Here is a 15,395-nt window from a genome sequence, read left to right on the forward strand (position 1 = left end):
GTCAACTCAAGTTGGTCAACTCTTCTAATCATCATAAATTGGTGATGTCCTCCGTATCGTAAGAGTCACAAAATTATCGTACTCTTTTGTACTTATCTATTAACATTATCTTACTTAAGTTTCTCATCATCATGTCTAATACCAAATTATATTTATATATATATATATATATATAATCTTATGAGTATATATAAAATCTTGTGATTGAATTTGTTATACTATATAATCATTTTTATAATTAGTAAGATGACAATGGTCGATGAACAAATACCAAATAAAAAACGAGAGGGAGAGAGGAAACGATGGAACGTACATTTGACCAATATTTTTCTTCGAGCAAATCCATAATGTCTAATAAATACTTTATGGATTTAAATATCGTCAAATTATCATATTGATTTCTACTTAAAAACTAATAAAAATAGATATTACGATCGAAATTATATATATATATATATATATATATATATATATATATATATATATATATATATTACATGAATGCTTTGCATAACTTATAAGGCGGTCCACGGAAACGCGCAGACCAAATTGATATTAATTATAATTAGAAATAAACATCAACATATATCATTTTCGAACCGAATATTGATATTAATTATAATTTCAATATCGATCACTTCGATGATCACTGAGAATTCATATAATATTAGGAAAAAAAATGGAAAACATAATAGATATTGTTTAGATTTTTCTGCATATCTATAAAGCGACAGCCGTCGACGACCAGTCCAACATGTGCGTGTCCATTGGGTCACCGTTTCTTGCAACGAGGTTGGTTTTCCGGGACTTCCACGGATAATTCTACCGTCTCTCTTATCCTTCTTCCTTCCTTCCTTCCTGCCGAATCTTTGCTGGAAGTAATCGACCGCGAATCTCGAATCATCCATGGCTGGATTTGTGGGAATGGGTCGGTGGAGCTGTGAGTTGTTTATGGTGTTTGTTTTGGAAATTATTGGTTTCTTATTGTGCTGCAAAATAATATTTCCAATTTCGATGGGGGGTTTTTGTTACTTTAGATTATTTCTTTCACCTAAACTAGGGTTTGGGCAGGTAGCAAACTCTTTGGTGTCTCAGTTGCTTCCATTTGTCTTCCTTTGTGCTTTGTTTGGGTTTTTTAGGGCTGGGTTTTGATCTCAAATTGGGATATCCTGATTGATAATCTGGAATCAGCACTTAGAAATTTATGAAAATATGTATGTTATTTTGCTATGATTTGTAGTGGTAGGATGCATCAAATATGTCTTGATATTCCTGGTTACTACAAAACTATGTCTAATCTTGCAAGATAAAACACAGCTAAAGTCCTTTTCTTTGAGATTTAGGCAATTATAGATATCAGCAAACAAGTTTACGATATTTGTCCATTGTTATGCTTCCAGAGACGATTTGTGATTGCAGCAATCTAGTATGAGTTATGTGTTAGATTTTTTTTGTTCTTTGTAGAATTATTGTTACATGAAAGGAAGAAACATGATTTTGGAAGGTAAACTGCTTCACCTGTAAGCTAGTTATGTAATTTGGGAGTACAATGACTGTAAAATCTGTTGTATGCTTGTCTGTTGCTGATTCTTCTGTGAATTTTTTCCTGATTAATGTTCTCATGTACCACTTCTCTATTTCTTTTTTCCTTGGACATGTCTTGTATGTGTGCTACTAATTTGTTTGTGAGCAGTCTATGTTATTAGTTGGAGTTCTGTTGATTTTTTTATCCTACTTTTTCTCTTGGCCATATACGATGTTGACAATCATAATTCTCCGTCCGCTTAATTCAGATAAATTATTTGAATGATCCTTCGGTCGGTGTGATTTATTTGCTGGATTCTCAACGGAGCCGATAGTGGGTTATACTTCAACGCATGCATCCCAAAGTACATAATCTTTGACAGACACCGGCAGTCATTATATCATTAAAATCCATGAATGCTAACGAAGGTGATTCCCATTTTATGCCTCAAAACCATCAATCTTCAGATTATGTTTCTTCTGATGATGGATTCCAGCAAAGGCATGTTCAACCTCGGACAAGTCATGTGCCATTCTACACTCTAGACTCCTCGTTGGCAACTGCTAATTGTACCACACACAACCCTCCGTCTTCTCTCAGTTTCTCACCTATCAGTGGATCCTCTATGTCCCAGCAGGATTCCGTATCCGATAATGCCAATGGATCTCCAGTTAGTGCCACTATTGAAGACCCAAGTGATCTGAAGAACAGGTTAAGGGAGATAGAAGCTGCAATGCTGGGGCCTGATTTGGATACGATTGGGAACTCTGATAACGGCTATCCGGGCGATCTGTCACTCGAGCCAGAGAAGTGGAGAGGAGTGATGGAAACTCCCAGAGGAGACTTGAAACAATTTCTCATAGCCTGTGCTCGAGCTGTTGCAGAGAATGATCTGATTGCTGTTGAATGGCTGATTTCGGAGTTGAAGCAGATGGTTTCAGTTTCAGGGGAACCAATTCAACGGCTAGGGGCATACTTGCTTGAAGGCCTAATAGCTAGGCTGGCTTCCTCTGGTAGTTCCATCTACAAAGCTTTGAAGTGTAAAGAACCTGTGAGTTCTGACCTCCTCAGCTACATGCATATCCTTTATGAGGTCTGCCCATACTTCAAGTTTGGCTACTTGTCTGCAAACGGGGCAATTGTTGAGGCTGTCAAGGGTGAAAACATGGTTCACATCATCGATTTCCAGATCACGCAGGGAAGCCAATGGGTGACCCTCATTCAAGCCCTTGCAGCAATGCCTGGTGGTCCGCCGCGCATAAGAATAACCGGTATCGATGATAATGTTTCTGCTTATGCACGGGGTGGTGGTCTACACATTGTCGGACAGAGATTATCTCGACTCGCTGAATCTTGCAACATGCCTTTTGAATTCCACAGTGTGGCGATGTCAAGCTGTGATGTGGAGCTCGAGCATCTTGACATTCAGCCAGGGGAGGCATTGGCAATAAACTTCAATTTGCATCTGCATCACATGCCAGACGAAAGTGTGAGCACGAGGAACCACCGAGACAGGCTGTTGCGGATGATCAAGAGTGTTTCTCCAAAGGTAGTGACACTCGTGGAACATGAAGCCAACACAAACACAGCTCCATTTTTTCCGAGATTTCTGGAGACTCTAGACTACTATACTGCCATTTTTGATTCGATCGATGTGTGTCTTCCAAGGGAGAACAAAGAGAGAATCAGCGTAGAGCAGCACTGCCTTGCAAGGGACATTGTTAATATTATTGCTTGCGAGGGTGCTGAAAGAGTGGAGAGGTATGAGCTTTTCGGCAAATGGAATTCTCGGTTTACGATGGCTGGATTCAGACCATGCCATCTTAGTCCATTGGTAAATGCAACCATCAAGACACTGTTACAGAACTACTCGGAACACTATCGACTTGAAGAGCGAGATGGCATACTTTATCTCGGATGGAAGAATCGACCGCTCGTTGTCTCGTGCGCCTGGAGATGAACTGAGGGATCTGACAAGCTAAACGATAAATCTTTGATCCGTTGCTATTGGTTTAACTCTGAGGAGTTTTGTGTTATGACCTGGTCATTAGTTGTAACATTAAAATTGCAGTTAGAAAGAAAGAGATTAAAATCTCCACAACTTTGTGTGATTTGATATTTTTCTTATGTTCATCTTCCTTTTATATGTAGATATATGATATGACATGCCGGACAATTAAGATCTATTTCAATACATATATTTGAATATTTGTGTCGTATGTTCTTGTTTATTTTGATTTTTTCTGTAAACAAAGATGTTTTGACAATATAATAAAATTTTGATAATAGATCTATAACATAAATCTACTGTCAAATTTGATACTAGCAATTTTATAACGTATGTACGTATATTGAAGTAAGCAAGTGGGTGTCGACAGTATAATTTTTGCTAAACACACCAACCGATCATGTTTAATTAAAGGTTGACATGCTTTTGAGATCCGAAATCTAGTCCATTAAAAATGGTTGGATCTTGAGCTCCCAAATACAAACCTAACCCATTAATTTGAAGGATCCGCTTGTCCACGGCGCATTGCATTGGGATTGTGTGGGGGAATTGACGCCGATGGGCGCAATAACACCCGTTGTTATCACACTCATTAGCCCGAGGATGACACAACCACTTCTAACGCCACATATGATAATTGATGCCACTCTCTACCTTTGATCACATCACTCGACAAGCATTTTTAACAACCTTCTTCACGCATCCTTTCCTTTTTAATGATTCCTTATTTATGCCTCTACATAAAATTATTCATGTAAATGACATAATGCTAATCTGTGTTAGCTAATGATTATTTGAATAAAAAAATCATATCGACTATATATATATATACATATACGTGTATGTATAAAAATTCTTAACAGTTGGAGAAAATGTATGTGATATTAAAATTCATAAAGAGAATTACACTATTTTCAAAATTATACGAATAAATATGTAAAATCCACACTAAAAAAATGTGCACATCTCATCTCATCTCATCAATGCTATTAGTTAACTATTAGCCAGCTAATGATATTTTTTTAATCATTTCGAGTATATGAACATTAGGAGTATTTTAGATATCTATTTATATTCCTAACATGAACTAGCTAATGTTGATTTGATTATAACTAGGAATAGTTTATATATATATAAAATAACTCAAAAGATAAAGAAGTATCGTTAATTTCTTTATGCTTATTCCAAGAAGTATCATTTGTACAAATAAGAATCTTCTTCAGATCTCTTCTTTAGATAGATATAGGATCTATAGAACAATTACTTAGAAATATATTTTGTGTAACAGCCTTTTCTATCTGATAGAAAAGGATCTTATGATCCTGAATCGATCTGGGATCGCAAATCTCAGTATATGAAGAGCTAATCTAATTGTATTAGTTTCTATAATTGATTTCTTCTGTGTAATACTAATTGATAGGATCTTTTGTGTATTTAATATATATATATGTGTGTGAAAATTCTTAGTATTTGAAGAGAGAGATATATGATATTAAAATCTAAAAAAGACAAATACACTATTTTTGAAACTTATAAGAAGCATATCAATTAATGCTATCATCATTGTATCCACAAACATCCCTAACAGCAAGTATGTCTGGTCAATGTGAACATGAGAGTTGTTAAGTAGAATGATTAAGTTTCAGATTGTGTATAATGTGTGATGATGATGACTCCTGAAATTGATGTTTGGGGCTCTCATATTCCATCTCAAATCCTTTCTAATTCACTTATCATCTTCAAAAAAAACATAAAGATCGTAAGCCATTTCAAACGAAATCCATGAATTCGACAATCTTATCTTGGCAGAATCTTAAATATCCCCACTCAACTGTGATGATGTAACATCATGGCACCCTCTTTGGCTGCCAGCAAAATGAAAAGGAAGCTTCAACACCTAAAGAGAGAAGAAAAAGTAAAAGCTATAGCTAAAGCTTTTCTTTGTGTTGTCGAGTTGGAATTTGTGATTCAGAAAGCTGCAAGGAAGTGACAGAATGCTATTAGAAAAGTGAGTTCATTGTTGTGCTACAGATAGCCAACCATCATCGAAAGAGAAAAGATATGATTAGCATTAAAATACATTTTTAATATCGACTATATCACCATCAAAATGATCCATTAATTACTTTATAAGATTATATAATTCAAGTAATAAATAAATAAATAAATCAACCAGTGTCTTCCTCCACATCCGTGAGGAAGCCTATCTTGTCTTATTGGTCGGCGGGGGGACAAAGGCGAAGACGCCGGTAGTCCGTATTGTATCTCTCAGGATGTTGACCGAACCCAAGCATCGCGGCAGCATCCTTGCAGTCAAAGCTGCTTGTGCTGAGTCAAACCCCCGTGAGATTGACGCGGGTTGGATCAACCACTCCGAGGATTCTTATTGTCCTCCTATTTTTATTTTCTTGTAAATTATTTTTACAGATATTCTATTTTAATTAATGATGATATTATATTATTTATCTCATGATCATATCTACAATTATATATATACATATCATTGGTTGAATTAATGGGTCAATTTGTTACGTGCAAAGCATATTCATTTTAATAATGCAGTGAAAGAGAATATTTTTATCTTTATGTGCTTTTTTTTATTCCTTGTCAATATCAGTTCATACTTACTTTCATGATATTTGTTGACATATTCACACCAACTTTTCTAAAGACAAAGAAGAGAACAGAAGGAAAGATTAAACAAAAATAATAAATCAACAATAAATAAGAGACGAAGGAGGTTCTTTTTCAAAAGACAAAGAAGAAAACGAGAGGAGAGACTAAGATAAAAACAATAGACCAACGATAAATAAGAGACAAAGAAGAAAACGAGAGGAAAAACGAAAACAAAAATATTAGACCAACGATAAATAAGAGACAAAGACGATTGTGATAAAGTACAAATAATAATTGATGGGATGAAATTTATTGTAATCTTAATTTTTAAAAATTTTAAAAATAAAATAAAAATATTATATGAAAAATAAAAAAAATATTTTTATAGAAAATAATAATAATAATAATAATAATAATAATTTATGAACATCATACTTCGACCCCATCTTGCAATCAATAAAAGCCCAACTGGTGACCAGACACTGCCCCCAGCACAGACAAAGAGAAGTGCAAGAAAACTGGAAAGAGTACAGAACTCAGACACAGGGAGTGCAGTGATATGATGATGATGGAAAGAAGAAGAAGAAGCTTTCTTAAAGGTTGTGCAGTAGGCGGAGCAACACAACATCTTTCCCACTAAACTTTTGCTTCCACCATACAAATCATTTGTCGAACAATGGAATGGTACAAACGAGCTGTTGGCCATTGAGGAAAACAGTTCACGCTGCATTCCCTCTCAAATATTCTTCAAGTAATCACACACACACAAACCACTGTTTTAAGAAGCAGAATTTGCATGGCATACATAATATTATACTATGTTACAAACCCTACTGACATTATTCACACACGAACAGAGTCCACAAAATTGTTGAAGGCGTACATGGTGATTATTTTTACCCATCGGTAATTATACTGCGGTGGCCGGAGTTGCCCCGTCGTCCTGCCTCTGTTCCCTCAAGAACCTAAGAAGCGTCTCCGCCTGCGTGAAACGAACCTCCACGTGAGTACGCAGAATCCAACGGGAAAGCAATGCAAGAAGGGAGCATCTCCTCCGTTCCGACAGGAAGATTACCTTGTGCTTGGCCCGCGAGGAGCCGGTCTGAGAGAGCGCGACGAGGGGCGGGATGACGCCCTCCCCGACGACGAGCCCCCGGTTGCGCTCGCTGTCGGCGCAGAGCTGGAGCAGCGCGTGAACCGCGAACTCTCTCCCCCTCGTTGGCCCCGCCTCAACCGCATCCACCAGCACCGGGATCCCTCCCGCCTCCACCACCGCGGCTCTCCCCTCCGGCACCGCCGCCAGGCTGCCCAGCACCACCAGCGCCTTCTCCGCTGTGCCCCCGCCGCGCTCGGCCACTAGCTCCACCAGCGGCGGCACCGCCCCCGCGCTCACCGCCCGCTCCTTGTTCCGCCGCGCCGAGCACAGCTTGTACAGCGTCGTGAGCGCGTCCTTCTTCCCCCGGCTAGTCCCGCCCACGAGTAGCGCCACCAGCGGCGGGATCGCCCCGCACGCCCCGATCGTTGACCGGTTCTCCTCGACCATCGACAGGCTGAGCAGCGCGCACGCCGCGTTCTGCTTCGCCACCGCTGTCCCCGTCCGCAGCGCGTACACCAGCGGCTTGATCGCCCCCGCCGCCATGATGGGTCCCTTGTTCGCCTCCTCCAGCGAGAGGTTCAGCAGCGCCGTCACCGCGTTCTCCTGCGCCGCCGGGTCTGTGCTCTTCAGCAGCGGCACCAGCGACGGGATCGCCCCCGATGCCCCGATCAGCTCCCGGAACTCCGACCGGTGCTTCGCCAAGAGCCGTATCCCCGCCGCCGCGGCGCGCTTCTTCTCCGGTGACGATGACCCCAGGCCCTCCATGCATGCCCTGACCGCCGGCTCCACGCTCTCGACCGAAGTACGCTCCACGATCTCCGACGAACCAAACCCCAGCCCAAGCGCCTCGAGGTCGTCCGGCCCGGCCGCCGCGGGGATCGTCTGAGCAACCGTCCTGGGGACGGACGCCAGCCGCTCGAGCTCGCCGGAGATGTCGGAGTTGACGCTAGAGCAGTCGGAGAAGTCCCGCGAGAGCTCCAGGAGCTCAGCCGCCGACTCCACGGAGGCGGCGGCGCACTTGGGGTCGGAGGACCGGGGTGGCCCGACGGCAAGCTCCTGGAGCTGGAAGTCGACGACGGAGTCAGTCAGATTCTCCGACACGGCAGCGGAGCCAGCCGCCGGTTGAGCATCGGGAGGCGAGTCGCTCCGGAAAACGTTGGAACGCACCGTGCGCATGGATCGGCCTAGGGAACGCTGAATCCTCGCGGAGGAGGTGCAGTCGCCCTCGGAGGAGTCGCCGAGCAAGACCATGGCGTTCGACGACTCGAAGCAAGGGGAATGATCAGATGCTTAAGGGACAGGCGTTCGAAGACAAATCCATGAATCTTTAACTGTTTGTGAGAGCCCGAAACGAGGAGAAATATGCCGACTCCATGGAAAAGGAGCTCGAAATGGGCCGCGAAAGGGCAAGCAGGTAGTGGTGGTGGCGGAGGCTGCGACGGCGGACGGATACGGCTTAATTCGTTACGGTTTCGGGAGCTTAGAGTCCGCGCGCTATTTAATGACCATTTTTTGACTTTTCTTGCCCTTTTTTTATTTAAAATTAACCCAAATTTACACACACACACAAATATAACATGCGAATAATTATTTTCATTAATCTTCGTATAGATTGGTATTTAAGCCATATGGATTAGTCTTTATTGTTAGACTTGATTATAATTATTTAGATACAACAAATGATTTCATCGGTTAACCAATGCGAGCACATTGTAATTACTTTGATAAGACAATCTGAAGCTACCACGTGTCCTTTCACGGTGGTGATGATGATGATGATGATGATAGGGTCCAACATTAGAGTTTGAGCGGCCACAGCTTCCTTGGCCCGGCCCATCTGGCGAACCCTAAAACACGGAGGCTTAAACCCGCTGGTGAAGGGAAGGGGAGAAAGGATGGCGAGCACATCAAGTGTGGTTGCACCGAATCCGGATGCGGAACCGGACGCCGAGGAGTCGAACCGGAACCCTAACCCTGTCGCTCCTCCCGCCGCCGGCGTCGTTTGCCTCCTGAGGTTCGCCGGTGACTCGGCTGCCGGAGCGTTCATGGGCTCCGTCTTTGGTTATGGTGGGCTTTACCCTTCTCTCCTCTCTTCGTCTTTCTCTCCGATTTTCCTGTACGTCGATGGCAGATGGGTGGTGATCGGCTAATGCGCCCATTTGCTCGTTGATTCTTTTACCTTCGATGCAGATTTTGGGATTTATTCGATTCGCTACTTTAGAGGAAAGATTTTTTCCACGAACTTCTCCTTTTTACTGTTTTTTGGATTTCTTTTGCAAGTGTTTCATCCGAGATTCTTATTGGAATCTTTTCTGTGGTATAGTAATCGGGGCAAGGCTGAATATATATACATATATAGCATTCCGTCTTGTCAGGATCAATATTTCATGGCATTTAGGGCTTCTAGAAGTAGATTGATGGCTGTGGAAGTCATCTTCTACAAAAGCTTTCATGTGAATGTTTACTACATATTGTTCCCTATTGATTGATAAAATGGGGATTGTTTATTTAAAATGCTTGCTTATGCAAGGCGCGCAGTTTAGTTGATTAATAAGTCTGGTTCGGGTACTTGGATCTTTTCATGCCATTGAGCTCTGCTTATGGCGACATAGTTGGTTGTTGATTATGATTTGATGATTTTTATAATCGTCTCACAAAGTTGATGAAGAGTATACCAGGAGTGCAGCCCAACAAAATCTATCAAGAACAGGCTGCCTTTCCCAAAGTTCAGATTTTAACCTTTACCACTTCATTGATAACATAGGAAGCAATTTATTGGTTATATTGGCATAACTTTCATGCATTTATATTTTCAACTTCTTGGTCAAGCATTTCGTCAAGATAGATATAGAGGCCATTTCTTTAGTAGGTTGATGTTGAAGCTTCTTCAAAGGGTATACATTGTTGACTTGAACAAAACTGAGATTTAGATTGCTTGATAGTAACCATCAGACACCTTTTTGGTTGTCATTAGGAGACCTAGAAAATAAGAGAAGAGGTTGGTGTCTCTTCTTTGAGTTGCATAATTTTCGCTATAGTAGGTTTACTCCTGTCAAGCCTTCTGAAGGTCCATGGTATTTATATATACTTCAGACTTGAAATCAATATTTCTTAAGTAATTTTACGCCTGTTATATCTTTTGAAATCCATCTCGAATTATATCTACTGCAGCTTCTTCCCATCTATGTCGTGATTATTTATGCAACTTTTATCATTAGGTAGCTTCTTGACTGGTTTTCTTGAGAAGGCTTTGTAAGAAATTGTAGTGGCTTCTCAAATTCATTTTATTTTCCATGGAATATCTACTTTGGACATTTTTCATGGCATCGCAAGAGATCACATGCAATGTTTGCTTTTCAGGAAAGGGTATGATGAATAAAAGAGGTTTCAAAGGTTCCTTTGCTGATGCTGGTTCTTCTGCCAAGGTGTCTACAGCATTAATTATTTGGTTGTCATAATATTATCCTTTGATTTCTTATCTGCAGTTTTCTGTTGTGGTATCATCGTACTATACTTGGCTTGTTCTTGTTGTTTCTATATCCTTTATCATAATTTAGTTTCACCACTGGAAACATTTCTTGGCAGCGGGGTGATAATGTCTGACTTGTTTTCTTTATTAGACATTTGCAATCTTGTCTGGTGTTCACAGTTTGGTTAGCTGCTTCCTGAAGAGACTGCGAGGAAAAGATGATGGTATGATATCTTCCCGTCTGACACTTGTTTCCTTTCGTAAATGAGCAGCTTAATTAGTAGTCTTTCAATTTTGCTTTTACAGTCATCAATGCAGGCGTAGCTGGTTGTTGCACTGGTCTCGCTTTAAGTTTTCCAGGTACTTAAGTCTAGATAATTTTTTTTCCTGTAGAGTGTATCTATTTCTAATGGTTCATCATCTTTTATGGAGTTTAGATCAAGAGAGCATTCTAGTCTTATAGAGTAATTTGCTTCCATGAATTGCTGCCTCATTTGCAAATAAGATTCTGTCCTTTAATTTACCCATATGAACAATATATCCTTGTGAAGACTTGTCTTATTACTGTTCTGGGTAATATGTTATGTGGTTTTAGTTAATTGGCCAAAATCTCAGGAAGTCGGAGTTGAAACTTTCTGACTTTGGCCAATTGGGGAACTCAAAGTAATTAAAATTTTATATAGTTGAACAGGTGGAAGTCCGAGTAGTCATGGGTTGCAGATTTGATAATGGCATTTAGTTGTTTGCTCGTAGTTATTGTATCCTTGCAAACAAGCAATCAACCAAATGTGAGAACGGTATTCTATGTTGCTCGATTGGTGGTTGATGCATCGTGAAAAATAAAGACCAAATTTTGGTCTGTGTAATCGCTGAACTGAAGTGTTACAGCCATAGCTCTTACATGAATGAAGCTTGCAAAACTAATTTGCCTCTGTTCACTACATTTTCTTTGTTTTTGACACTTTTTATTGTCTTCCAGGGGCACCCCATGCTCTGCTTCAGAGCTGCCTCACTTTTGGAGCCTTCTCATTCATCATGGAAGGACTAAACAAGCAACAGACCGCATTGGCAAAATCGTTTGCTTCTGGCAACGAGGGTGTGGACAGCCCAAAGAACGTGCTTCCTCCCTTCACTCTTCCTCTTCCACCCAGTGTCATGGAGGGCTTTTCTTCCTTCTGTCGATGCTCATCCAAGCCCAAGAGCTCCATCACCTGGTGATCGCTGCAAAATACTAGAAAGCTCAATTTGCTCTTGTTTTCTTTTCCGCTACTTTATGGATCAAAATCCTGCAATCCAGTTAGGGATAGAATTGTTGTAACCAATTGCATTCTGCCCTGCGATTCAACCGAGCTATGCCATGAATCGTATGAACTCAAGATCTTTGCTGTACATGTCATCAGTAATCCCAGATTTTTCTTTGCCTTTCTGGGTGACAGTATTTGCTGGGTCGAGCTCTGAGTCATGTTGTTATACGGTGGTAATCTACTGATTCAGCATGGGAAAGTGTAATGATATAGTTTCGTTATAAGCGTTTGTAATTAGACAGAAATTAGTGAATTCTCTGAAGTTCGACCCCTCAGAACCAAAACATACTACTCCTAAAGCAATTGCTAGCAAGATGATAGATACGGCAAAATACAAAATCAAGTGATTAATGTACATTATAGCATATGACATGATCAACACAAATGAAGATGATCATAGTTGTTGTACATAACTATAAGAAACAACTACATGACACACACACAGCTACATAATTGAATCCTGTTAATCCAATGTATATCCCTCAGAATGCCTGATATCCACAAATCATGAACTCACTGGTTCCTCGACCTCAGCCTTCGCTGAGGGAGCACCAAACATTCACGACTCTACTGCAAGTTCAGATTACTAAACTCGTCATCACAGGGACATCCGAAAACAGGATTCTTTACATGTCTTTACAGCTACAAATTAACAGAAAATAAACGGAGAAAGTTTACCTAAAGATAACATGAAATTCTAAGTAAAATCACATAAATAATGGCCAAGGCATTATTTTAGGGACAAGTGGTAACCTCCATGCTAGTCCTTAACAACATACGTAAGGAGCGTACAAGCAACAGTGGTCTGCCATTTTATCGAACACAAAGACGACACGGTGTGGGTTGTTTTAGATGCTAGAAAACCATACCTCGAGCAAAAGCTTGATGTTGCCAAGGGAGCACCTCCACTTGCCGCGACTTGGCTACACTTACCTAAGCACCCACTCGAGTGCTTCAGTGGTGACCAAGACGAAATAGCTCCCTCGCTTCATGTTGTAGCAAGAGACGACGCGCGCAGTGCGTCCCCAGCAACGTATAAAGACGGGGAGGAACATGGGCGGGTGAGCGAGCAACGAAGGGTCTGGGGGAGGAGGAGGAGAGAGCGGCTATGGAGTCCAGGAATGAGGGTTTGTCATCGACCGTTCTGGTTTAGGGTTTGGGTTTGTGTGTGCATCAACCGAGAGAGTTGGGCCGGGCCGGACCGGTATGGGTTCAAGTTATGATTTATTTAGAACAATCTACTTTCATTTGTTTCTTAATTATTGGAGTAGGAGTTGATCACCTCTTCTATAATTTTCCCGAGAATATTATATGCTTCACGAATCATGAGAAGCTCTTTTAATAGTTTATGAACCTGTAATTTGTATTTATTCTCACTTTTACTTCCCGTTTGATAGGTAAAATATGACACTATAGATAGATATATGACCACCGTGTGATTACAAGTGGCCAACATCGTTGATGGACTATGTTCATCACCATGCTCATGCGGTACATAATGATCGAATCTTGAGATGCATGATCATCATGAGTGATATAGCATTAAACAATTACTCATTCGATAGTAAAATCAATTAGTGTGCCGAACACTACATTATACCCCCATCCAAAACATCACACATTCTCCATTTGTCATCGATGATCCCAAGCATGCATAATCTCTCCGAGGTCACATATAAAAGGGACCCATAGATACACACTCAAACACAAATGATCATTAGTTTTGATCGACTATTTCGGTTAATTTAAATCTTGGATTATCGAAGGGACATTTGTCAAAAATACTTTCGATTATATTTTTACATAATTTAATATACAATAAACTGTAACCCTGAATAAAATAGAATTAGAGCCGATCTTGATTGATTGAAATCATCTTTCAAGTTGGAACAATGCGCACCAACACAGTTCGATCACTTCATGTCATGTATCTTTACGAGAAGGGGATGATCTACTGTGAGCAATAATAAGATCCACATGTCTTCAGCTTTTGATTTAGATAAGGTAGGTGTCCACAGCATGGTTTATTCCGAATAGTACGACCATAACTTTATCTTAAACTTAAATGATATGAATCGAGGATAACCACGTCGGGTTATTATAATCTTTCTCTTCCGTCCCATGTTCGTGTTAGGTTAGACATGATGGATCATCAATCCCCTCTCACGCCATATGGGATAACGACACATATCCCACCCGATCCGATAAATAAAGTAAAAAGCTTTATTCGGTATGTCAAATTTTTCTATAACATACTTTTTGTGCATGAAAAATATCAAACGATGCCAAATTAAAATATAATATGTCACCTTAAATCGCATGTCTCAAAATAAGTAAAATTCAATAATACAACCCAGAAATTAATAATTAAGTGACTGATAATATGAATTTATTTATAAAAAAAGAAATATAATATGAATATTGAAGACAGATCCACATCTCATCAAGCCATCATACGGTTAAAAGTAAATCGGAATCATCATTTAATTTAAATTCAGATAACGATGAATAATTTGGTGTGCGTGGGATTCGATGCGCCAACCTTATCCAACAAGATATCAAATTTCACCCACTACACGATAAATCCGAACCCAAAAGGTGATGCGTTAAAAGAGCGGCACGTGTCCCTCCGATAGCCGCCTGCGGGCCCCGCAGTTCCCCCACGCGTCACTCCTTCGGTGGTCGGGCTGGCTCGTCCGTGCCTGCTCTCCAACGACGCGTGGCGAGGGGAGGCGTGCTCCGCGACGCCATCCGCGCCGTGCTCCCCAGGCCGCCGAGCTGCCACCCCGCCCCACGACAGGAGCAGCGCCCACCCCCGACGCCAAACCGTCCACGTGTTAGCAGCACCTTCACGCTTCCTCGTGGGCCCCGGTTTGACGGGGTGGTTGGCGCGTGAGGGCGTTCGTCCCTCCCGTTCGCTTTACGCGGACAATAAATATCTCTTCGATTTTACCGGAACACCCCTATGGCGACACACAGGTGGACGGTGACGATAGGCGGCGCGCACCCGCTTTCCTACCCCACGATGCTCTCCGTGGGCCCCGCACCCGCTTTCCTACCCCACGATGCTCTCCGTGGGCCCCGCACGGTAGCCTTGTTTCTCTAGTAACGCGTAGGTGGTATGCCTCTGGGCAACGTCGCGAAACGGGAACTGCCGCTCGCCCCTGTTTTCCAAATACTTCTTGATAGTTTTACTACATGAGGTAACGTCTGATAAAAGAGCACTTTACCTTATTCGGTATAAAGAGCAGCGTGGCATCCATCTGACAAATGACCAATATACCCCTATCATCGAACGTCTAATCACATATTTCCGGTTCTAAAGCGGATAATTACCGGATAATTTTCGAGGATAGGGCCGTCATTGTGCGAATGCC

The 15,395-nt window shown here is 41.3% G+C and overlaps 3 protein-coding genes and 1 long non-coding RNA gene across 6 annotated transcripts; 2 read left to right on the plus strand and 2 right to left on the minus strand.

Moving 5' to 3' along the window:
- Window positions 1-749: 749 nt before the first annotated feature.
- On the plus strand, window positions 750-3,744 carry LOC135583101 (chitin-inducible gibberellin-responsive protein 2-like). Of its 2 annotated transcripts, none has more exons than XM_065164331.1 (2): window positions 750-940; window positions 1,794-3,744. In XM_065164331.1, exon 2 carries the CDS (start codon window positions 1,938-1,940, stop codon window positions 3,483-3,485), a length of 1,548 nt encoding a protein of 515 aa, XP_065020403.1. In that variant the 5' UTR covers window positions 750-940; window positions 1,794-1,937; the 3' UTR covers window positions 3,486-3,744. The 2 variants fall into 2 exon arrangements, with proteins under 2 accessions (XP_065020403.1, XP_009396053.2); XM_009397778.3 differs by having other exon boundaries at window positions 750-928.
- A 3,034-nt stretch (window positions 3,745-6,778) lies between these two features.
- LOC135645704 (U-box domain-containing protein 4-like) lies at window positions 6,779-8,704 on the minus strand. Its single transcript, XM_065164349.1, has 2 exons — window positions 7,225-8,704; window positions 6,779-7,131 (listed from the first exon to the last, which is right to left on the minus strand). Exons 1-2 carry the CDS (start codon window positions 8,494-8,496, stop codon window positions 7,060-7,062), a joined length of 1,344 nt encoding a protein of 447 aa, XP_065020421.1. The 5' UTR covers window positions 8,497-8,704; the 3' UTR covers window positions 6,779-7,059.
- A 164-nt stretch (window positions 8,705-8,868) lies between these two features.
- LOC135645713 (mitochondrial import inner membrane translocase subunit TIM22-3-like) lies at window positions 8,869-12,140 on the plus strand. 2 transcript variants are annotated; one of them, XM_065164364.1, is made up of 5 exons: window positions 8,869-9,312; window positions 10,606-10,670; window positions 10,866-10,938; window positions 11,021-11,074; window positions 11,152-11,398. In XM_065164364.1, exons 1-5 carry the CDS (start codon window positions 9,141-9,143, stop codon window positions 11,175-11,177), a joined length of 390 nt encoding a protein of 129 aa, XP_065020436.1. In that variant the 5' UTR covers window positions 8,869-9,140; the 3' UTR covers window positions 11,178-11,398. The 2 variants fall into 2 exon arrangements, with proteins under 2 accessions (XP_065020436.1, XP_065020429.1); XM_065164357.1 differs by lacking the exon at window positions 11,152-11,398 and adding an exon at window positions 11,694-12,140 and having other exon boundaries at window positions 8,956-9,312.
- Window positions 11,548-13,185, minus strand: LOC135645723 (uncharacterized). Its single transcript, XR_010498846.1, has 2 exons — window positions 12,888-13,185; window positions 11,548-12,000 (listed from the first exon to the last, which is right to left on the minus strand). It is a non-coding gene; the product is annotated as an uncharacterized LOC135645723 (long non-coding RNA).
- Window positions 13,186-15,395: the final 2,210 nt, after the last annotated feature.

The sequence above is a fragment of the Musa acuminata genome, chromosome BXJ1-4 (genome assembly GCF_036884655.1).
Source record: "Musa acuminata AAA Group cultivar baxijiao chromosome BXJ1-4, Cavendish_Baxijiao_AAA, whole genome shotgun sequence".
Classification (NCBI taxonomy): Eukaryota; Viridiplantae; Streptophyta; class Magnoliopsida; order Zingiberales; family Musaceae; genus Musa; species Musa acuminata.

Coding starts and splice junctions, on each gene's coding strand:
- LOC135645713 (XM_065164357.1), top strand. CDS start 9,141: ATGGCGAGCACATCAAGTGTGGTTGCACCGAATCCGGATGCGGAACCG. Junction 10,939..11,020: donor ACTGCGAGGAAAAGATGATG/GTATGATATCTT, acceptor TTGCTTTTACAG/TCATCAATGCAGGCGTAGCT. Junction 11,075..11,693: donor TCTCGCTTTAAGTTTTCCAG/GTACTTAAGTCT, acceptor ATTGTCTTCCAG/GGGCACCCCATGCTCTGCTT.
- LOC135645704 (XM_065164349.1), bottom strand. CDS start 8,496: ATGGTCTTGCTCGGCGACTCCTCCGAGGGCGACTGCACCTCCTCCGCG. Junction 7,132..7,224: donor CCTCGCGGGCCAAGCACAAG/GTAATCTTCCTG, acceptor CGTTTCACGCAG/GCGGAGACGCTTCTTAGGTT.
- LOC135583101 (XM_065164331.1), top strand. CDS start 1,938: ATGAATGCTAACGAAGGTGATTCCCATTTTATGCCTCAAAACCATCAA.